At 37.1% G+C, this 24,808-nt stretch overlaps 1 protein-coding gene across 1 annotated transcript in view; it reads right to left on the bottom strand.

Annotated features, from left to right (window-relative positions):
* erbb4b (erb-b2 receptor tyrosine kinase 4b) overlaps positions 1-24,808 on the bottom strand; it is a 298,426-nt gene that overhangs the window by 23,398 nt on the left and 250,220 nt on the right. Inside the window, exons 19-20 of the mRNA XM_011489669.4 lie at positions 23,981-24,079; positions 15,817-16,002 (exon numbers count right to left, since the gene is read on the bottom strand). Of these exons, the coding sequence (XP_011487971.1) occupies positions 15,817-16,002; positions 23,981-24,079 (285 nt within the window). The remainder of the gene's footprint in view (positions 1-15,816; positions 16,003-23,980; positions 24,080-24,808) is intronic.

Raw genomic sequence — 24,808 nt, forward strand, 5'->3', positions numbered from 1 at the left:
TCTAAACAGGCATTCTTAAACGTACTTTTAGCATACAGTGTTCACACTGGACTGTTGCTATCCGATATTAGCGCAAGTGAAACTCACAGTTGAAAGAAGCTTGGTGAGAGATGTGTAAGTGTTGCTAATGTCAGAAATCCTGCTCCAGACTTTTTCTTTTACTATATTTTGATATGTGAAAGACATTATTCCAGCTGGACACAAACCGCTATGATTAATTTCTCCTTCATGATCAATATTCAGTGTTTTGAATTGGACGCCCATACGTCACTCCCACATCCAAGTCCCTAAGTGGTCAAAGTTCAATTAGTTTAACTTTTAACGCACATTCAGTTGCTGTGCTTTATTACACAGACCCCGAAAACTGACTTAAAAACTTGGTAGCAACGCATGAACACAAGTTATGGATGAATACGGCCGAAACGTGCATATGCCGACATTTACATAAAGTTTTAATTGGAATTAGTCGCTTGAACATGTGCTTCTGAGCCCGTTGTGAACATAGCATAACTCCAAACCTTTTTCGCTACATGTAAAATAACAGACTGATGGTGCCTAAACAATCGTTACTGTGACAACACAAACTCCCAAACTTGTTTGTAAAAATAAATAAAACACACTCCAACACCGCTACATGTTAGCACAACCAGAATTAATGCATATACAAGGTGCAATATTTAAAAAATAATTAATTTAGGGATTTTAATTTGCACCTTTTAAAGCGGAGAATACAGTAAATCCACACTTCTTCTCTTCTTTTTTCTTCTTTTTGGAAACAGACGTCAACAAGCAGAAAACAGATTGGAATTGTTTTTTTTTTCTATTCACTTATTGGGCACATCTGTCTTTTTTTCTTTTATCTTTACTTGCTTCAGATTTTTCTATTCTCCCTCTTTTTTTTACAGTCCATTTATCATCCTAGCTTTCTTCTAGTCAATTTACTTCTGCAGTGTCACTATCACCACCACCACTACCCTGGCAGGATGCTGGTATGGCAGTTTCCTGCAGGCATCTCTGGGATCAGGTGGCAGATTCCCAACATATGCCAACAACATGACCTTGTCTTAGAGGAGCCCACTCGAGTCCAGCAAAGGGGGCCACAGGGGCCAAAAAGGTGAGAGAGAGTTAAAAAAAGACGAATGAGACAACAGATGGAAATGGTAATGTATCTGGCATGATGTAACCCACTTCTATCCCCTTCTGTCTTGCCCTATATGTCATCAATGGGTGCAGGCAGAGTAAAATGTCATTCTCAAAGCAAGTGAGCAGACAGCTGAGCTGCAGCTTCAGTCAGAGAGTGTGTCTCCATCCACCAGTCTACCATTTGTAGAAAGATTTAGAAGGGGGAGTTCAGCATAATATTTTAAGGACATCCGATTAAACTTTTAGAAAAGCATCACTCCCAAATTAAGAAAAATATTAATGATACATGGAGCAAAAAGATTACCCATACAGACGAGGAAAACATTACCAACATCTACTATAAAAGGTAACAATCAAAAAGCTGACAATCCTGAGCTGCTCAGTGTCATATGTGATATCTTAGCCTAAGATGTGTATATCTGTGTGTGTCAGTGCAATTCTTGTGATGAATGAAATTGAAGCAACTTCCTATTTGCAAGACAACCCAGTGTTGTGTTTGTGTTTTCTAGAGAGAGTGCAGAGATAGCCCCCGGTTGTTTGTGAAGATGTGGGTGTGTTAAAGCACACTGGTGTACAGTTTGCACACCCTCTTGTGTAAACTGCACTTGATTTGAACTGCACATCATAGGAAAATGCCTTTAAGAGTCTACTCATATTTATGCTAGAATAAATGCATAAATATGAATAGTAAACATATTTTAAACTGTTAATTTTGTTTATATTTTGTGAAAATTTAGTACCTTCTGGTGCAAACCTGAATTCAGATTTTTTTTTTTTTTTTCCATAGATCGTTTTTATAAAAGAAAAGCAATTCGATTAAATTAGCTTAATGTCAACTAAACAAATGTGTTTAAAAAATGTCCTGCATGGTTACCAAAAATCTAATTTTTTTGTTTTCACAACCTATATTTGTAGTCGTATCTTTATTGACAAACTATGACTGCACTTTTTTTGTTTTCAAATCTAAGAAAACTAAACAGCGCTGTGTAATATTAGTATCTTTAAGTGTCATAAAAGGATACAATTAAAAATATGTTCTCTATAATCTTTTAAAATAGTATTTTTTCACAAGAAATTCTATACATTCAATATCCATAGAAAATGTAAGAATCCTGTGACATCTTTTTCCTGTATTTATTATTGCTGTTTATGACATTTTTTCTTCCTTTCTTTGGAAAACTTGAGAAACTTTGATAACTTCGATTGTAGTTTGTCCATTTTTGTTTTGTTTTGTTTTGTTTTGAGTCAGGTGTAGATCTTGACTCTCCAGTCACTTTTTTTTTTTAAATTTACTTTTAGTTATCCCACAATGGGGAAATTGTTCTCCGCATTTGACCCATCCCCTGGGGGGAGCGGTGAGCGGCGGCTGGCTGGGTAGAGCGGGGATTGATCTGCCAACCCTACGGTTGTTGGCTGACCAGCTCTACCGCCTGACCTAAACTGCCGCCTAAATTGCTGCACTGCTCAACTACTTCATGGCTGCAGGCTGTATGTAATAAACTGGTTTCTGAGAACCTTATCAGCACTCAGAAAGCTTCCATTTAAGGAGAAAACTGAATGTTACAAGGCCTACACTCTCTAACCAGTCAATAAATGGAATAACTGACACTTGGGCCATTATATCATCCGTTTGTAGCTCTAAAGTAATGAACTGTAATAGGGAAATGATAATAATGATGATAGTCGTAATTAGTGGGATAATAACAGGGCAATCGCAGGGTGCCATAACGGGAACCATTAAGCAAGATCTATGATTGATCTGTTGCTAGGATGGCAGCTTGGTAATCGTGCAAGAAATCCCTGGAATGATCTGATGCAGACTGTGCATGTTCAAGTGTGTCTGTTGAGTAATAAACATTGGACCGCATTTATTTATGCGAATGTTCCAGCAAATCATGCACTAGAGCATCAAAGTCCAAAGACTTTCTACAAATAGTCCAATTTATCCTATTTTTGGTATTTAATTAAATTAGTTTTTCATGAAACCTGGAATTATTACTTGAGTGATTTGCTTTTGTTAATCATATGCAAAAAATGTATGTTTTGCACAATTTTAAGCTATTTTGGATTTTGTTATTAAACCAGTTCTATACAGTAGAATCTTAAAACTCTTAACTAATAACTGTATATCTTGAATTATTAAAGGTCTCTTATTTATGAATTTTCCATCCTTTCTATTATAGTATAGAGCAGGGGTGGTGAAACGTTGTGACATGTGGGCCACAAAGGCTTCTAAAATTTGACAGAATGGCCGGATCAGGAGCAGATGTGTGGCGTGTTTCGGTAATTCACCTTATAGGAGAAATAAACCCCATGGAATCTGGAATCTAAAAGAAAATCTGCATTAATTTTGATTGAAAATCAATATTTTTATATATTTGAAAGCAGAACATTTCAAATATATACAGATTTTCAGATTTTATTTCAAAACTGTGGTTTTGTTTTCATTTTAGTGGGAATAGCACTAAGGTGTTGATATCCCTCAAGGAAAACCCCAAATTTAGAGAAATGCCGCGTTCAAGTGGTGTGGGAATTTTGGGAAAAATGACTGAAAAACCCCTCAGGAGTATTGTTAAAAAAAAAAAAACTCTTCCAACACCATATAAAGACAGAATAACTTTCTGAACCTAAAACAAAGGTCAATTTATTTGTAGTGCACCATCTATGGAAACACACCAGATCCCAAGGAAAATAAAATATTAAAACAGATTATCAATATAATTTATTCCAGATTGGTGGGCCAGATTAAAAAGTTTAACAGGATACATATGTTGCCTCCCCCTGGTCTAGAACAATAATATAAACCAATTTCTCTCCCTTTTTCAAGCAGCTTCAACGTATATTTCTTTCGACCCTTGACCCAAATTCCCAGTTCAATAATGAAACCTTGCCAGAATGTGTGATGAATCATTCAAAAACGTTTAAGCTTGTATTTTCCTGTTAACTTGTAAATGAAACAAAGATAATTACTTCGTTTTGGCAATAATTATATGCCTTTTTTTGTGAAAACTAATTATTCTTTTGTTTCTCACTGCTGAACATACGCGTTGTGAAAACACCCAGAAAATGTAAGCTCACACACAAAAGAATCAAACTAAAAAACAAAACTCAAATATACTGCCTAGTCAGTTCTTGACTGCGCTCACCACCACCCAAACAGAGGTTCTTCATTCCGAGTGAGTATGTCCTCTTTATATCAAGTAAATAATACAAAGTGTGTCTCCTCCATCCAACAAGTTTGTGGGTATACGAATGCCCTGATGCAATTGAACCTCAATGCAAGAGTGCAATCACATTTCTGTACACACAGGGGCTTTTCATTGTGTGGATAACTGTAGGTGATCGTGCGGTAAACCTCAAAGAGAGTGGAGTGAACTGGAAGATATATTGTACTTCTTTCACCTCCGAGATTTGGGATGCGTCTTGACAGGGCTGTCTTTGCCAGCCTTTGCGTGTGTTAGTTTTTGTGCAAGTCTGTGTGTGTGTGTGTGTGTGTGGGAGCAGTGTGAGGTCTTTGCAGTCAGGAAAGAAGCCGAGACCTGCCTGCATCCTGTCAGGAGTTCTAACACATCCATAATGTATCAGAAGGATATTGTCTTGGCCATGATAACAGCCTCTAGAATATCAAACATTCTGTTCTGGTCAGGCAGTGAGAGCACCACAGATACTTCTATGGCTTTGTTTTTCCGTCACAATTTTGGATGACATAGGATGTGAATTAACCACATCAAGGGTTTAACTACTTGTGAACTGTAAATAAAAGTTTAGGCTCCTTTTGAACCTCAGTAGTTATGAAAATTGTTAAAATTCCTCTAATTCAGATGATCTGAGCAACTTTGAGCTCCTATTGTGAAACCAAGTCTAGGGAAACTTTTTTTTTTTTTTTCATTTATTTGTTTCTTTTTTAACTTGTCCTGCCCAGCAGTTGAGCAAACAGGTTTGAGCAGAAGGCCTCTTGTGTTGACAGATTTGACTGTTTACTGTTACAATAGGCTGTTATAAATATTCTGACACATGAGGTGTATTTTTGTATAAACCTCTTTTGTATTTGAGGCTAAACTTTATCTATATGACTTATATTTGTAAATAATTTCCCTGTTTGACCGGACGTAAAAAAAAAAAGGAGAGAAGAACAAAGCAGATTTATTGATTGATTGTGTAATTGCACAGGTCATATTTATTGTTTTAATTATGAACAATTTGGGGCTCCATATAAAACAGGCCGCATCAAAACAAAAATGCATAAGGTTGAAGCTATGGAAGTCCATGGTGTACACACTGGACAAGCAGGGAGAGGCTTCTTTTTTCCCCCCTATTCTACTGTTTACTAGCGAATGTCTGCCACCTACAGTTGGAAGAGACTTGGAACGAAATGTCGAAGTGGTGTAAATTTTGCAGATCTCGCTCCAGGCATTTTCTTTCAAAGCTCTATTCCGATGTATGAAAGACTTGGTGTCATATTATGCTGGCTGGGCACAAACTGCAGTTAGTATTCATTTATCCTTTTCTGACAGTTGGTACTTCGGGGAATTAAAATCACTGCAAAATCTGAGTCCCTGATTGGTCAAAGTTAAACCTGGTTTAAATTGCAATGTACGTTTGGCCACATGTTTTGCACGTAGAGCTTGAAAACAGTCTTAAAAATGTTTATAGTTATGCGTGAACCCAAAATATATGCGGAATGGACTTTTCATTGGAAGTGTCCACTTGATTGTGCATTTTTGATGGTGGTGTGAATGTAGTTTAATACTGAGAGGGCTTTGCATGAAGTCACAAAGTTTAATGACCTGGGGCTTCATTTATAAAACTTTGCGTAGGATTTGCGTCAGAAGTGGCGTACGGATGAAACATAGGACGTGCGTACGCACAGAAATATTCGGATTTATAAAACCGTGCGCACGCACATCCTACGGATTTTTCCCTTAATAAATCACAATCAATTCTAAATGTAGCGCAGCTTTTGCGGCTTCATGACACGCCCTTTGTTGCCCATAAATAGTTCGTGAAACGCCCACAAGTTAATATTCATTGATTGCGAAATCATGGCAAACACAGAGAGGAAATCAAAAAAACGTAACTTCACTCAATGTGAAGTAGAAGTTATCGTTGGCAAGGTGGAAAGGAGGAGAAAAATGTTGTTTGGAGGGCACAGTGTGGGCATTACTAATGCCAAAAAGGCACTTGAGTGGCAAACGGTGGCAGACGCCGTAAATGCTGTAGCCTCACAACCTCGGAACGTGGTTGAAATAAAAAAGAAATGGTCGGATATCAAAGTCGAGGCAAAAACACGTCTAGCGCTCCATCGCCAGTGTGTGTCTGCCACGGGTGGGGGAAAGGGGACACGGCGTGGTTCCTCCGAGTGCTCCTCTGTAATGCCGGGCCCAAAAGCCTGCATAGGACGGCTCGAGGAAGTCGGAACCGGCTCATAAGCCACTCGTCCTCGTTTGCCAGCAAGTCCTCTTGCTGTCTAAAGATGCGTTCACTCCAAATTCTTACATTTCTCACATCTTCTAAGAGCCCAAGATCAGCCATTGTGCGTCATTACGCATTGTGATGGAGCATTTTATTTCCATCCATTTAATTGCATCTGACAAGCTACAGATGTCGGTAATAATCGACGTGGAAATGGGAAATTGTTCAGCGCAAATGTAATTTCTTGTTGCTTTCTGAATGGTTGAGACATACGCCATACATTGTTTTATCAAAAATAAAACAAATTAAAGGCATATGCATGAATTCCATAATTCCGCAGCTTATGAAGAAATGTTTTACTATGAAAACAACTTTCCCCAATGGACAATTAATATAGCTGTCTGTCTGTCTGTCTGTCTAGGACACATTGACGAGAATATCAGTTTTTTACATTATTTCGTTCTGTTAACTATATTATTTATGAGGATGAATTGCACAACATGCCAATATTGCAGAACATATTTCACTTTTCTTTTTGCAAATATGTGTTCATTTGAATTTCAGTTGTAAGTTTCGTTTGATTTTTTTGTTTGTTTCACTGCTGATCGATCAAACGGGTGTTCGTGTTGGCTGTTAATTGTAAGACTTGCTTTGTGAAGTCTTCATGTTATTTATGAGAGTCAGTATTGTCATTTTCACTTTCACGTGTTTCTTCCATCCGCCGACGGTGTCGCCGTTTCTCATTTCACCCGTTTTTGTGCGTGCACCTGGGTCAGAGCTTGCGTGAAGGACCGCACATTTTCCCGTCAAGTTTGCTTTTTATAAATATCAATTATTAGAAAGTGGCGTACGCCTTCTTTTGTGCGTACGCAATGTTTATAAATGAGGCCCCTGAACTTGCAGGACTGCCCAACCCTGGTTTCTACCTTTCTTTGCCCTGCTCGTCACAGCTTACCTGGATCATGTATGTTCAGTTTACTAGAATCTTTGATCAAAAATACTTTAAGGAAGTCATATCTCAATGGCATTCTCACAGCAGATTTTATACATACATAAGATATGTTTTGAAAAATAATGACTGTAAGGTCTGATTATGAGTCAGCTGCTGGAAAGAACAGATGGTGCAGGTCTGCAGTAAATGAGAATGTAACACGACCTGAGTTTTAAAATACATCATTAGAAATGTCCTGAATTTCATTGAAGCATTGCCTTTCCATTACTTCCTCTCTTAAGTTCACGTCTGCTCTATGGTCTGCTTGACTGTGTGTTTATGAACCACTGCAGGGGTTTCTACCAATAGAGACCATCGTTTTCAGAATTTCCTTGTTAGTCCCACGTCAGTGTTTAGGTTGGCTTTCATTCCTGGTATGGGCCAGCTCAGTGGCCTTGTGGAAGAGTGTCCACCCTGAGTTTGAAAAGTCCCGAGTTCAAATCCATGGTCAAGTGACACCAAAGAGTCTAAAAATGGGACCCAATACCTCACTGCTTGACACTCAGCATAAAGGGGTGGATTGGGGAGTTAAAGCACCAAATGATTCCAGAGCGTGGCTGTGGGCGCAGCTCATTGCTCTCCCAGAGGAGGGGTCAAATGCGGAGAACAAATTTCGCACAACCAGGTGTGTGACCGTTAACGGTAGTTTTCAATTGAAACCGAATATCAGTGGAGAATTAATTGGGACGACAGGGATACTGTGAACGCCCCCTAAAGTACCTGCTGGAATGAAAGTGGAAAGTTACTTTTATCTTTGAGATACGTTTATGGACTAGCGACCTGTAAAAAGCTACCACCATACGAGCGCCAAAAAACAAAAACAGAATTGTTTCTGTTTTTTAATCATTTTTTAATCTTAATATAGTTTTGAAGAAATACTGAGGGGTGGGCGATGTCTGTACATTTCTTTGTTAAATACGCCCCTCATTTTAAAACACAGTTGTGTTGTAAGGCTTCATTCACCTGCTGAGACTGTGTTTGTCTGGCAGTCACTCATCAGTGTCCACCTGTCTCCCCTACCTTCCTGTCTCATCCATTGTGAGGGCTGCCTGCAGCCATCCATTTCTTCCATCACTCCATGTGGCCACATCCATCTCGGTGCAGCCAGACATAGTTAAAACTGTGTCACTGCTGTAGGTGTATACGTGTGTGTGTGTGTGTGTGTGTGTGTGTGTGTGTGGGAGTATGAGTGATAGTGGAAGAAAGACTGAAAAAGTATGAGTGTATTCTTCTTGGTTTATTTGTATGTGCTTTTGATTGACAACACGGCCAAGAACGAGTCAGTGTAGGCTAAATACTCCTTCCAAACCCATCTGTCTGCTGTCTTTAGGTTGACGGTTTGCATTTAAAGGGCATTACAGATGGCAGAGCTTCACAAATGCTTCAAATTGGATAAAACCTTGATAAAAAACACCATTTGATGAAGCAAAAGCACTATTATTTATACTGCTAGGGCCACAAAGTTATCTTTCTGGTTGTCCTCTCCTCAGTGTTGGATTATAGCAGCAACAGACTAAACACAGGTGGCATTTCTTTTCCTTTTTCTACCAAACAAGCATCTCTCTTGGGAGAATTCCTCCGTGGTCTCTCACCAATTGGGAAATGTTGTTTTTGTAACATGTTTTTTCTTCAATTTGACCTTAAACATTTCAAGACCGTCAACAAAAAAAAGGAGCTAGAACCCCAACAGATATTTCACTACAAAGGAGCAGCTTTTTCAGACTGTCCATAAACATGCTCAATTGCCTCTTATTGGCACCATTAAATATCAATGTCTTTAAAGTAAACATGGTTTGGAAAACACTGAAGGGCTTTGAATTCAAAAACAACCAAATCGTGCATTCTGTGGTACACGCACCAAATTTGGCATGGAACTACCTGAGGATCCTGTCTTTGCACCTCCTGCGTTTAATCCCTAGGAGGCGCAATGAGCTTCATCCTTGGGCAAGACCCTTCGTGCTACTGTCTATTTATCTAGCCACACGGGGATTCAAGTCTGGCTCCCCGATGCCGGTCCCCAACCCAGATAAAATTCAGGGTTGTGTCATGTAGGACAGCGGTCCCCAACCCCCGGGTCGCAGACCGGTACCGGTCCGTGGGTCATTTGGTACCGGGCCGCACAGAAAGAATAAATAACTTACATTACTTCTGTTTAATTTATTTCGGAATCTGAAAGATGTTTTATTTTTAAAAATTGCCAGATTATCTGTTCCATCCGCCTATGTCAAGAGTGACATAGGCGCTCTTCTCGGTCACTTGATAGGTTACCGCTAAAATAAAACCCAGGAGCTAGCAAAATGAGTAAAAAACAAACGTCTTTGGTAAGTTTCTTTGCCAAGGTGAAAACACCCAGCCAGGAGACAGAAAAGGAGCTTTCGACTTCCAAAAAAAGAGAGCTACATTTAATAGACAGTACTTCTTTTTTGCACCATGAGTGTCGGAAGGGGAGAGGATGATGACACCTGTGCGATATACAATGTCCTGCGTATCAAAATAAAAGCTCAGGGTTTGTCTGGTCACTTCTCTGTTCCTGCTTCATCGTAGCATTGCTATAATAATCATCTGCCTACATCTTAAAGACCGGTCCGTTAAAACTTTGTGTGACGTCATACCGGTCCGTGTCGTATGAAAGGTTTGGGACCACTGATGTAGAACATCAGGCATATAAATCTCTGCCAAACCACCTGTGCAAGTCAATGAAAGTTGATTCCCTATGGTGACCCCTGAAAAAAAAAGTGAACAACAATATTTGCCACAAGAAAAATCCAAAATGACAGCAGTTTATAAAGATACGTTACAACATTTTTACAAAAATATTCAATGTCTATTTGCCGCAGTCTCAACAAAATGGGCTGTTCATGCGCAAAATGTAGTCTTTAAACATGTGGGGTACCTTCAAGAATACTATTATATGTATATTATATACATTAAAAAATATTTGATTTTCTTGTGCTTTTCTGAAAGATTGGATCCTAAGGTACATCCATGCCAAATTTGGTGCTTGTATTACAAAATCCCCAATAATTTTAATAACTGGCTTCACTAAAAACTCCACTCGCATTGTTGACTTCTTGTTGGCCCCCGGGTCTGTGTGTGATTTATGGTCAGCCACAGGATGGTACTGGGGCAGTGGTTCAGGCAGTGCCATGGGAGACCATGTAACCGAACTTTAGCAGTTCAGTAATTACTGTCCTTCTTTGTATTCAGTTGTGGGACCTGTTGGGGAGCAGCTTTTCACAGTTGGTGTCAAAGTGTTTACTGTTCACCTGCCATTACTAACTAAATGGGAGTAACATGAAAATGACCGTTGTTCAGAGTCTAAAAGTGAGTTCATTAGATGCTGCATCACCGGTGCATCCTGTGAGTCATTTAGGAGGATCATACTGAGATAAAAAAAGGCCATGAAAGAAGTAACCCTGCTATAGTTTTAAATGAAAGATAAAAGCCTTTAGGGGCAAATGACAAACAAATATTATTATTAGACATTTCAGTCACATAATGTAACTGTTTTACCTTCTGCTCACCTGGAAAAAAAACAATCTGATTTTTCTCTGTCATGATTTGTGGTAGGATTTGTTTTCAGGTTCCCCACTCTCTCTTCTCACATCACCTGTGTAGCCAAGTCACACTTAGGTGTTCCACCTGTGCAGTCATGCTTCCTCGCCTTCTCTGCCGGTTTGTTGTGCCTTAGCTCATATTCAAGCAGTCTGTTCTAGTTTCTGGAGGCTTCCCCCATCTGTTTCTTTCCCTGGTGAGATGGACAATGCACTGTAGGCAGGGGGGGAGCCTTCTGCCCTGCATTAAAGATAATGTTCTGTGGCTGACCATCCAAAAAAGGAATACTTATGTAAACTCTTATGTACTCTTATATAAGGTTCTATGTTGCTAATAACCAAAAAAGGAGAATGTCTTGATATGTTTATGATGTTTCTATGACTGACCCCCAAAAGGAATGTTTAATATAAAGTTTTATCCTGTTAAGGGAGGACTCTGTAGACAATGTTTAGAATTTTATCCTGTTACTGACCCGTAAAAGGAGTGCTCTGTAGAAGATATTCTGACATGTTTATGATGGTATAGGATGAGTCTACTTGCAGGGTGAGCCTGCGGGAAGGGACCGGCCCTCCTTTTCCTCACGCTCATCAAAGAATATAAAAGATAAGGAAGCCCAACTTTATTCAGAGTCTGCTGTGGGTTACGTACGAACGCCCAGCCGGAGTTTTGTTTCAAGCCACTCTATCGGGACTGTTGGCTCTCCAGTCCGTGTGTCACGGTAGGGGCAGATGAAATGTTTTCTGTTGAAACTGCATGGCTTAAACTCCTGTGTTATGTTGTGTGACTGTTTTGAAGCGGGGAATAAAAAGACACATTTTATTCTAGCTTGCAGTCTTTGAGTCATTTGTTTCTGCTCAGTGCCTACCTCCCTCGAACCTGCAAAAAATTATTTCATAAAACACCTGGTTACAATTTTAGCCAATTTTCCCTTTCAGGCATCTGCCTGTTCTTCTAACCTCAAGTTTTGGCTGAGAATTGCATAATTTGCATTTGTGCATCTCTTCTCTTGAATAATCGTGCATGAACTTCAGCCTTCCGTGATGATGGATTTCCATCACCATTCTTACCTCTCCTTCAACGCGAGCTGCTGTTGAAGCTTGGGGTTCCCCCCTTATCAGATGCCATTCCTCCAGTACTCTCTTTTTTTATCTCTTTCTCAGCTTTTAAAGAATCACGATTATCTTTTATTTTGGGCTTGACATTTGTGAATTCTATTTTTCAAGCTCCCCTTATTTTCCCCTTTGCCCCTTATATTTTACCCCAAAAGATCTCCTGATAAAGTTTATTCCTGTGTTTGGGCCATCCTGCACTTTAACCTTTAAAAAATGACTTTTAAATTAAAATAAAATAAAAAATAAAAATCGGAATATTTGCATTGCTAAAGCAACAAAAAGACGTTATTGCATCAGTGGGTTTGATACCTAACATGAAAAAGGAGCATAAAAAGTCAAACTAAACTATGTGAAATGAAAGAAAATATTAAAGCTTTTTTTTTTTTTTAAATGTGCTTTCTTCTGCCTTCCATACACACTATTGCAAAGAATTCTTTCTGCTTCTAAAAGCAACATACTATAAATTATTCCCCCCCTAATGTGTAAGTCAATGTTTAATTTTTTTTTGTTATGCATCAAAAGCCTTTAAACTTAAAAAAGAATAAGACTGCTCCTCTTAAATTCAAATCCCTCTAACCATTGTGTACATTTCCATTACACACTAGAGACATTTTTTTGCCCAATTACCGCTTTAAATAAGGACTTATTGTTCTTTTGCTGCTCTTTATGCTATCATAAAGTCTGGCATTTGATTTCATGGTATTTGAGTTAAATGGCGGCAGCTTCAATAATTCTTTTTCTGGATTATTAAAGTAAAAAATTGTGTTTTCATTAAAATTTTCCATTTAATGCCTTACAAGTAATTCATTTATGCAAGGGAATATTTACACAGTGATTAAAAAACATATGAAATAAGCAATGTTTCACAATGAGTCAAATGTGAGTCATAGATGGGGGGGTATTTTTCACCGAAAAAAAAAGTAGTCATGTCCCAATAGGAAGGCCATTTAGATTTAATTATTTTCATCCTTTATAATTTCATTTCATAATTGATTTAGCTGTGTTCTAAAAAGCACTACATTGATTTCAATGTATTACAATACGGTAAAAAAAGGAACAAAATCCATCAATCCTGCCAAGCAGAGAAAATGTGCAGCTGTAGAGCACATGCCTAAAAACTGCTGTCTTCATAAATTAAATATAAACCCGCAGGACTGCAGACATTTTAGTCCCTCACATTGAATCATACACTTACTTATACAATCATGAAAGACCCTGACAGAAATGCATCAGAATTAATTACTACAGACATGAAAGAGAAGAAGGCAGTAAAGAGCCAGAGTTAGAGTAGGGGGGTGGAGGGCGGACACTTGTTGACATTTCTATGGGTCTGTATAATCAAAGGCTCAGAGTCTGTGATCTGTCCCTCGCGCTGTGTCTTAGACCACAGATGCTATCAGCAAATCACGGAAAAAATGATTAAGTATGAATGAAAATTGTGAGCTGTCTTGTAAAGAATAATTGTGATTACTGTATTTAAAAAAGGTAATTTTAAAGCAAGAAAACTGAATGGCGAAGATCTACAGCTAATTTTTTTTTAGCTCTGATTGTGTTTTTCAATGATCTAAAGGGGTTGGGATGGATGTACAGTAAATGTTTATTTCTTTTGTGTATTTTTTTTTTTTTCAAAAGACATGGGCAAAGATACATCCTCTGCTTGTTACAACCCCAAAGCTAATAAAGTCATCTATCTGTCACCTTGGATACAACTGTCTGCATGACTGCCTGGGTTTTCAGAATAGCATGGAGCAACAGCTGTCTGCAAACAGCAGCAGAATGTTGCACACTCCTGTGGAGTGAAGCACACAAATGAAGCTCAACAAGGTACATTTGTTTCACTGTAAAATCCTGCGATTTCACAGCATAGCAAGGCAATACCAATTGTTAAATGTTTTAATGCAAACAATTGTGCTTAATGAAGTGAAAAGAAAAATAAATGATAAAAATACATGAAGTATTTCAACCATCACCGTTTAAAAAAATAAATAAATCAATAATTAATTTAGTTATGTCCTTAAAAGAACTTTACTTCATACTATATTAATATCATTTTATATGATTTTAGAAATTTTTAGTAAAAATGGACTTAACAAATAAAATTATTTATCAGCCTTTTATGTAATGAAGCAAAATTACCAACAAATTAAGAGCAAATTGTAGTTCAGCATCTCATCAAAAATCAACTTTAGATCAGGTTCAGATCAAGAAATGTCCTACTTCCTCAACACTTCCAACCTTCCTAATTTTATTACGGACCGTGTCACCAGAAGACAGCCCTGTATGTCAAACCCTTAGTGGGTCAGTCAATTTTCTAGGCTACAAAAGTGTCATTTGACATCTTTCAGATAAAATGTTAAAACTAAACAGAGAAATGAACCCAACCGCTGCAAAAAAATGCTAAATCGTTGAGAATGTTATTGTTGAAAGCCCAAAAACTGACTGAAGCCGGCAGTCTGTGAAAAAACCCAACAGGTTTTGAAGTATCTTAACATTTCAACCTTTTAATGTGAATTGTACTGGATATATACAGTTCATGCCTTATATCCTAAATTACATTTCACCAAAATTCATACCTGCTTTCTTCCCTGTTTATTTGTTTTTTGCAAGGTGTATTTATATCAGATGTTTTTTTTTTTGTTTTAATCTTCTTTCGTGTGAGCATAACTGTTCGGGAAAATGTTGTTTTTCTTCCTGATATTTTATAATATAGCTTTTAAGAGTTTAATACCTCCACAAAAACAGAAAATGTACATCTTAACAACAAAAACTGGTGTTTATAATACTGCAGGATTCAACTCTTCCAAATTCCAGCCAAACAGTGACATTCATAGCACTTTGGACTGTAACACAGAAATTAACCTTATATTAACAGTGCAAAAAGGACAAAACAAAACAATAAAAAAACACTAAACTGCTCAAGAAGAAGAGACCAACTACATTCACAAGGAAAGCCAGAATTGACATTTAAATGGTTCATCCAGGTTTGGTCATCTTGGTGAACTGTCTCAGAAAAAAACAAAAAACTGACTAGAGATAGAGGAGTGCTTTAAATACCAGAATACTCACCAAAACAAACAAGAAACACACATCATTGGTGTATACAGAGGATGCCACAGCAGATTGTTTCTTAGGTAGACTCAGGTGCTTTGGAAGAGTATACTTTCAGATAACCTTTTAAGGCTTTGAAGATTTTCTGTGGAATAGGTGAGCTGGAGCAGTGGAGCCAAACCAGGGGACAGGAAGAAGCCAACTACATTTACAGAGAAGGCCAGCTCAGTCTAGGGTCATGTCCCCAAGCCACAGAAAGGCAGTAGGTAATAGACAGATGATGGCAAAACCCTCATCCCTAATAGCAGACCATTCACTATAACAGCTCTGGGCAGCTTCGGTAGCAGCTGGTTGGAATAGAGCGCTACCACATACTGTACATTGTACAGCTGGAAAGCTGTGCATTTTGGATTGCTTTAGATCAACTTGTTCACTCAGAGACATAAAAAGCAGTTTTTAGTTGTGCAAAAATAACTTTTAAACTATAACTATCAACAGGTATGTATGACATTCATTAGAATAGCTCTGCTGGTAATATGCAGAAATTCTTCTTACCTTGGCGATTTGGACACACCAGTTGAGCAATAGCTGTGATCCAATGTTGTCCTTGTGCTCATGGACATAATCAAGCAGACAGCCGTGAGGCATCAGCTGTGTAACAAGCTGGATGGTGGGACTCAGGCACACACCCAACAGTCGCACCAGGTGAGGGTGCTCCATGCTCGCCATGATCAGAGCCTCCTGAGAGAGACAGATGCAGCCAGGCATGAGACCATAAACATGAGACATGTTTGCATGCTCGTAAACAGCAATGATGTATAAAAAGAGAATCCAGACAATAAAACAAACCAGTTTTTACATTCTGTGACTATAACTGACTTATTTCCATTGAAGCTCATTTCTAAAGTAAGATGTTTTTAAAACCTTATTCACATGGACCTGTACAGAAGGTTGACCCGTATCAGTGCTGTGAGTTTTTGGGTGGTACGGGCCCGTAGAGAGGAGCAGCCGCATCTTAAAGGGAGCGCAGGTGTCTTGCAGTTTTCCAGAGGCTCATATGGCCATCTTAAGGGACGTGATGAAAATGGAACATACCAATGTCATACACGTGGTAAATATTGTGAGGCATTTTTAAGAATACTGCAAGTTGCATACACTTATGATGCACGGCGGATGGTGTAATTCGATGCCCTTACGCCACCCTCTAGTTGTTGCTAAGGTACACGTACTGCCCACTTACTGTTCGGCCGCAAATGTAGCACACACGGGGTGTGCAGGTGATATACATTGGAAGCCTACACAAAATCTGATTGCCTGATTTCCTAAATTCCAACAGTCAGGCTGCACGCCAGGACCATGCAAGAAGTGCATACTTATCACTAGAACAGCACCAATGAGCTCCCAGTACAGTGCACAGGATTTGGGGGGTGGGTTGAAAAAAGAGAAAAAATGTGTCCCCCCCTTAAGTGTTGCTTCAGTGTTCCTTACAACCTAATGCGTGGCCTTTGCCGCATGTTATGGATGGTGTCCCTGTTAATTTACGGAAGTTCCAACCGTTTGAAAATTGATAATGAAGGAGAAATTAATATTTGCGGCGTATGTGCCCGGCTAGAATTCTACGACACTAAGTCTTTCATATATCAGAATAGAGCTGTGGAAGAAAAAGCCTTGAGAAAGATTGATGAGATTTGCACCACTTCAACATTTCACACAAAGCTTCTTCCAACTGTGGGTGGTGGACAGGTGCTGGAAAACTGTAGAAAACGGAGAGGAATAGCTTCTCTGTTTGTCCAGTGTGAACCCAGTGGGGTAAAGGCGCGTCACATGCCCGGCTTGCATGTAGCTAGAGGCTTAAAATGCAACTATGGGTGCTCAAAAGCTGAATGACATATTCATGGGATTGATTTTTAGGTTGTGACATTTTATTAAGCTATATAAACATTAAAACCTTTGAAGGACTTTACCTTCCATGAGGCTCAGCAAAGCCTTTATGCTGAGAGAAGCCAACGTCTCACCACTCCCACCTAGTTGAAGTTAGATTTGAATTGATTTACTGCTTATTATTTTCAGGGAGAATCTAAAATTGATGTTCCACGACACAGTGCAGAACACAGTACAAGCTTCCCTTGCCCCAAAGACAGTAATCTAATAAATAGCTAGTATTTGAGTCAGTTAGCCTCAGACAAGCCAACAATCCACTTTACTGTAACTGATATTTACTTAGCTAACTCATCTGCTTTTAAACAAATGATTTAACACAAATAGCTTTTGTATGTTAGATGATCCAAGTTTCCATCTTTAGCTGTAGAAGAAATAACATAAAATTGAAATTCCTTTTCATAAAGATTAAAGCTGAAAAAGAATACTCTGGAAGCGACGCAAACCCTCCAGCGGTTTGCACTATTCTGTTTTATTTTTTCCTGTAATTGTAGAGCAGAAAAACGGTTTCCAACTGCAGACACCAATCCCAACACACTTACTGCGCTCACATAGCACTCGTGTTAATGTCAATGCCCAAGCAGACATTGAAAGCATTAAACACCACCAGAGTATTATTCCCTTTTCAAGCCTAGACTGACCTGCTACAGATCATAGGACATCTTATTCTGTTTAAGGCTGAAGTTTCACTTGAAGTGAGGAGCAAATTTCCACTCCAATCAAAAGTCCTACAATCTTATAAAGATACCCAACTTCAAAGTAAGCCAACACTTTAGGACTTTCAAAATTTCTTATAGCGAGATAAAATGTAGCAACAGTTGTGTATTTACTGTAGATGTTGGGTTTAGTTTGATCCAAATGTCAGCAGTAAAAATGTTTTTTATTAGATCAGATGCACACTTCTCCCTAGTAGTAATCTTAAAATAAATCACATTAAATGCAAGGGAGGAAGTATACTACTTGAATACTTCTTCAGACTGAAATGGAACATTTTAAGAGAGAGAGAGAGAGTCAAAAATAGACAATTTATTTGCGATGCAACTTATAATTTGGTGTGCCTTATAATGCGAAAAATATGGTAGGTTTGTTTGATAGTAAAGCACAGCAAAGCCATACATTATTCTGAAAATATATTTATACAAAAGTTACCCATAACCTGCCAGAAGTCAACCAATCAGTAGACACCTGGCATTAGATTGTGAATTCCAGGAAATCCCAACTTCTATTATTCAGATTTGTACCAAACACTTTATGCAAGTCACTGTTTGGAATAGACTGGAAAGCCACAGAACTAAAATACTTGAGGATTAAAATTTTAAAAGATTCGAATTTGATAACAACTAAAAATTCTACTTCCCTGATTAAAATCCTCAAATAAGATATAATTAGATGGTACCTGATACCCTTTTTGGATCTTGCGCAGAGTGTAGTCAGAGTGTAGTGCAGTCAAGATGAATGTTTTACCAAGGCTTTTATATTTGTTCCAATCAATTCCATCTGAGGTACCTATGAATATCCTCCAAGAGATTGACAAAACTGTCTCACGATTCATTTGGCAAGGTAAAAAGCCAGGAGATACAACAATTGGCAAAAAAACAAAGGGGGCTCTTGTTTCAGGATTTTCAAAAGTATTTCCAGGCAGCCCAGATAAGTCGCCTCATTGATATATGTGATGTTACATACTAATGGAAGGAGGTTGAATGCTTGATGTGTGTGTGAAATCCCAATACATCTTTAATTGACAACGGTATTCACTCAAAAAACAAAAAATATTTAAATTAAGCAACCCTTGGACTAAAGACAAGTTAAATAACTGGTGAAAATTGGTCAGGGAATATAAGGACCCCTTGCCTACCAATAATTTGGACTTATTATGGCCCTAAATTTATTCGTAACACAATTGACAGTAAGTAAAAAAAAATGGTCAAGTAGTGGTCTTATAATCTATGATAAATTGTTGGATAAAGAGGAAATCTTAAAAGTTCCCAAGACCTAAAAAATGCATATAACATAAAAAACAAAGATTTTGTTTTTTTTTGTTTTTACAGATTCCTCCAAGTGAGACATTATTTAGAGTAAATAATTAAAGCAAAAACTGAATTTCCATCTGAACTATTAGAAGTTTACCTAAAACTTCTCAGCTTCTCCCATCAGGGGTCGCCACAGCGAAACAACCCTCCCTCGAGGATGAGATGCATGGTTAACTTGGCAATGTTTTATGCCGGATGCCCTTCCTGACGCAACCCTCTCAATCCAACCGGGCTTGGGACCAGCACAGCGGCGGAGAGGGGAACAGGGAGCAGCCCGGAATTGAACCCTGGTTTCACGGACGGAAGGCGCCGCAAACCAGCACGAGCTAAACCGGCCCCCCTCCCTAGATTGTATAGAATGATCCTGAATATTTAAGGTAATGATGTAGATTATTCAAAGGAAAAATGGGAAAAAGAAGGGGGGTTCAGGTTACAATTGGAAGATTGGGAGGACATTTAATTTGCATGGAAAAATACAATTTGCTTCTTTAGGGTACCTTCGCAGGGTGTCTCCTCAGGAAGGGACACTTTCTGCTGGAAAAAATGTGGGACAAAGGGGGCTGGGCATAACCACATATTCTGGACATGCCCAAAACTTTCATCGTTTTGGATTCAATTTAGGAATAATATGAAAAAAAAAACTGGGTACTGTCCTGCTGCACAAGTTTGAGACCCTGTATCTTAAGAAAAGACTAGTTAACCTTGTAGACTGCAAGAAAAAGTACATGTATAATATTCTGTTGATTGCTGGGGAAAAGTGTATTACAAGAAGACGGCTAATGATGTTACTCCTACATCTGATGACTGGGTAAATCTGGTTTGAGATATTCACATAGAGGAGAAATTGGCATATTTGATAAAGACTGAATCAGACAGATTTATCAACCAATAGAAACCTTTATTCCAATAATTAGACCCCAACTAAATCCTTAGTAAGCACAGTACTATCTTGTATGAAACTTTGATTTTATTTTTTTTTACAATTTTGTTTTATTATATATTTTTCAGTAATATGTTCTGAGTGTTTCTTTTACTTAAAAAGTTGGACTGTTTCTTTTTCTGTTCATGTTTAAAAAACGAAATGAAAACTGCAAGAACTGTAGAGTTTCTAAGTACTGTATCAGAATACAATACATCGTTCCTAATGAAAAAGTATATGGGAAAAAAGGATTGTGTCTTAATCTGATAAAAATAACAGGAAGGGTTAGAACTAAGCATTAAGCATGCAAACTCAAACTTTTTAAATATTCAAAATCATTAACACACTGTCCTCTTACAAAGATAACTGTGGCAGCAAGGGATTTTGATGGATATTTTAATGTTTTTTTTTCTAAAATATATTACAGATAAGGAGCTAGAAACAACAAACGAGCCAGCACATGCACAATCAAAATGACAAGAAGTGTCTCTGTATGATAAAAAGGGATGACAGTTTAATTCTAAAGTCTGATATCACTTCACTTTGCAGATAGTTTATATATATGTCTACTTACGAAATAAATAAATTAAAAATATACTTGAATTTACAATACAGCATTGTTTTATGAAGGTTTAGCAAAAGAATATTGCAGAAAAACCTTTTAATTGCATTTTAGATTATTTATTTGCACAGATTATAGGTTAAATAGATCTAACTCTACTCTAAACACTACATTAAAATATAAATAGTATTTCCTTCTATTTAAGTAATTTGTATAAAACAAATATAGCCCTTCTTCTGAAGATTTGGAATTTTATTTACCTGTGGATTTCAAAATGACTCAACCACTTGACTGGAACCCACATTCAGTACTTGAAAATATTGAACTCCTCTGCCTTTATAATGTCTGTTTCTGCGCACAAAAGAGATTAAGAAGTGATCCTCTGTTGAAAATTAAGAATTAAAAGGGTGAAATACTTTTTGAGTTGTCTTTTTGATAAAAATGCAATTGAGGGTTGAATTATGGATAACAAATGTTTGTGTACCAACTTAACAAAAAGTGAAAATGTAGGATGGCTGCGTATTTTGATTGGGATCAGACTGATTCCTAAAAAAATGACAAAAGGGGAACTTTTTTGAGCTGGGTCCTACAAAGTTCACATTCTGTTTATTTTTCACATTCTGTTTATTTAAAAAAAGTTTTTTAAGGAAAATAAAATGTATTTTTAAATAACTTTAAAATTACTTTATAAGAACGTAAACACTTTTGTATAGTAGAAATATTTGATCAAAATAAAAATAAAAACTTAAATATATTTAATTTTTATAAATAAATTTGTAGTGAACTGACAGAAATTTTAATTTGGCTAAAGTTAGTCAAAAAGACTTTTGAAAGACTAATTTCAATTTAACTTAAACAACAACACTGTATTTTGTACCTTATTGTACCTTTTTTAAGTCATGTACAGACCTGCCTGGGAGAATGGACATACACTTATATAATCTGTGCATTAGAAAATCAGAGCTAAACAGAAAAACATAATCCCAGTACTTACCTTTTTCTTCTATTCCTATTAGATTTTCAAACACACCTGTAGCTGTGACCCTGATAGACTGACTTTACTAAAGTTAGTAAGAGGAGCATCATGTGGAGATGTTTTTCTTTTGCTGATCCAAAACTCCGAAATACAGATGTACCACACAAATGAGGTGAAAAAAGGTCCTGTGAGTCTGGACATAGACTCAGGAAATACATTTTACGAAGAGCCTAAAATATTGACACCAACACTCCCTAAATATCCTGACTGATTCTTAAACCTCAGTGTCAAAAGTAGCCGGAGAAAGTGCATGGAAAATGCATTTGAAAATCCTGTAGAATCAGTCCTGCATAGGATTTTGATGTTGCATCACAGACAGTTCCTTTGCCCTTTTTGTACGTGAAAAGTGTGTAAAGGAGAGATTCGTCTTTATTCCAATAGCCTGCACTATAGGAACCAGTCCTGACTCGGTTGGAGGGCGTTTAAGCATTGTCACTTCACAGTGTGGCTGTGTCTGCAGAGTGTGCATGATCTCTCTAGGCTGTCTAGGTTTTCCCCAGGTGTTCTGGCTTTGTCTGACAGTCTAAAGAATGTGAGTTAACATTTTTACTGGGATTGCCGACTGGGGACAGAAATAGCTTTGAGCATATGCACACTTGTATTTTGTGTTTCCATCTGTGGTCTTTCATGGTGTGACACAATTTTCAAAAAATTTAAATCCCTCGATGCCTAAAAATTCCTGTTTTTTTTTTTTTTGCTTTCAAAATGCTTCATGTAATTTTTGAGCAGCAGTGGTTTGATGCATAAATGAATATTGGTTTTTAACATTGTTTGGACAAGTGGGTTTTTTTTTTTTAGGTGCCAATGGGTAAAAACATATCCATGAAATACAAAGATACCCTGATGAAATACAAAGACCTTCTGATTAAAAAAAAGAAAAAATGCAGAAAAACAGAAACGAGGATGACAAATTCTCCAATCAAACTAAGAGACAAACAACATTTTTGATAAACAGTTTTTATGAATTGAATGTGTTCTAAAAATGCTATCTAAAGTAAGAAAAAAATATTTAACAAAGTAATTCCATTTCATGGGAAAAGGATTTTAAACTGCATCCTAAGTCTTTTAAACTTTTTTTTCTATTAAATTATAGCCAAGTTTGATCATCTAGTCCATGTTTCACATCTGTTTGGAATCCATGACAATTGATTTTCTATCAGCCGGAAAATCTTCTAATTTATTTGAAAATGTTTTAATTCCATTTTCATAAAATGTCTTTATAAATCCACACCCATGATATATTAGTTATAAAACATTTGCATGAATTTTTAAAAACTGAAATTTGAAATTCAGTCTTTTGTTGTGCTCCTTAGATAAGTCTTACTACACTTCCTTATCTTATTAGATGACGGGGAATATGTGCATGCATTGTGTTCCATATCAGAACACATGCAGCAACAGCTTGTAAGCATGGTAAATGTAATCTTGGTCACCTTCCCAACAAAACTTCCTGTACCTCCTCCTCCAATTAAGTCTGACAAACACCTGTATTTATGCCAGGTATGCCGTAGGATTTCACACTTGGTTTCATGATCATTAGAAGAGCTCTGAAAGTAAAACACTGAACATAAAACTAAAAAAAAATAACACGTATGATATTCATCAGAGTCACATGGAAAGACTCTTCCTTAAAGGCTGTCAGAGTAAAAGGAGAGCATGACTGCGAGCGGGTCGCTTTCAATGTGTGCGCTTACGCTGATGAGCGTTATTTCATCTGCATTGCATCATCACAGTGTAATAATTTAGATTTATTTTTCACTTTTCCCTTTGAAATGTGCCAAGCTACAAATGTTTAATACATGGAGTCTTATGAACTGTGTGAGGAGCCTGCTGCATGTGTTATGTATGTTCTTCTTTCTGCAGGTAAGGTTCTTAGAGGATCCAAAAAGGCTCTTTTGTCTTAATGCTTGTTTTTAAGCAGATTAGTATAATTACATGCTTTAAAATGAAATAAATAAAGCAGAAAAAAATAGAGTTTATAAGTGACTGTTGTATTATCAATTTTTTTTATTACTTGAAGTTTTTTTTTTTTCCTTTTTATTAAACAAACACATTATCTATTTGACTCATTTGTTTGGGGAAGTTTTAAGTCAATGCATGAAATCAATACTGAAATATTAAAATAGTGCAATAATTAAAAACAATGTTTTGACATTTGGGCTGCATTTTTGGGGGGGCGTACAGAGTTCAGTAAATTCGATTCTTATTGCAAAGTCCCTTCTGAACATACTCACATCCATGAACTCCACATTGGCCTTTGGTCCGGTGGTTTCGTTGAGGATTTTAATGGCCACAGGTATTTTCACTGTTTCACCTTCTGGGATCCAAATACCCTGAAAAGGAAAAAATACAAAACAGAGGCTATGTGAATATACAAATTGTCAAAAAAAACAGAGTTTATGAAAATCAGTTTTTCAGATGAGTCAAAATGTTGGTGAAGCTAAAGGGTTCAATAATAAAGCTTTAAAAGTTTTCTTTTTTTTTTTTTCTAACACCTGGTCTGTCCGGCTGTCACAATAAGTGAGAGCAGATTTTATTGGTCCACTTTTATCACAAAATTGAAACTTTTGTACTAACTTCACACATGACTTTCCATTCATTTTAAAATGATTTTGATTCACACACAAATATCTGTTATTTCATGTCTACAAAATTTGTTTTTAAATAACAACTGAGAGATTACATCAATCTCACTGTATGTATGGAAACTATAATGTACACATTAACATTTGAATAAAAAAGATTGACAGGCTTTTCTTCATATTTATGAGAACATTAGTTCCCCTGATAAGCCTCAATGTTTTATGAAACATATATTCTACATTTTGAATTTGCTTCTGCACTGCAAAAACATAAAATATCAAGTATTTAAGTTTAGTTTCTACATTAACTATCTTTTTACGCTTAATATTACTGGTAAAAAATTACTAGTAACTTTTCGGAAAGATTAGTTGTTTTGAGGCAACACATTTTATTATTATTTTAGTCATTTGATTAATTAAACATCTTATTTTAATTGATATTTCTAATAAAATAAGTTTGACTGACTCATAATGTACATT

This window comes from Oryzias latipes, chromosome 21, assembly GCF_053564925.1.
Source record: "Oryzias latipes strain Hd-rR chromosome 21, Olatipes_Hd-rR_3.1".
Taxonomy (NCBI): domain Eukaryota; kingdom Metazoa; phylum Chordata; class Actinopteri; order Beloniformes; family Adrianichthyidae; genus Oryzias; species Oryzias latipes.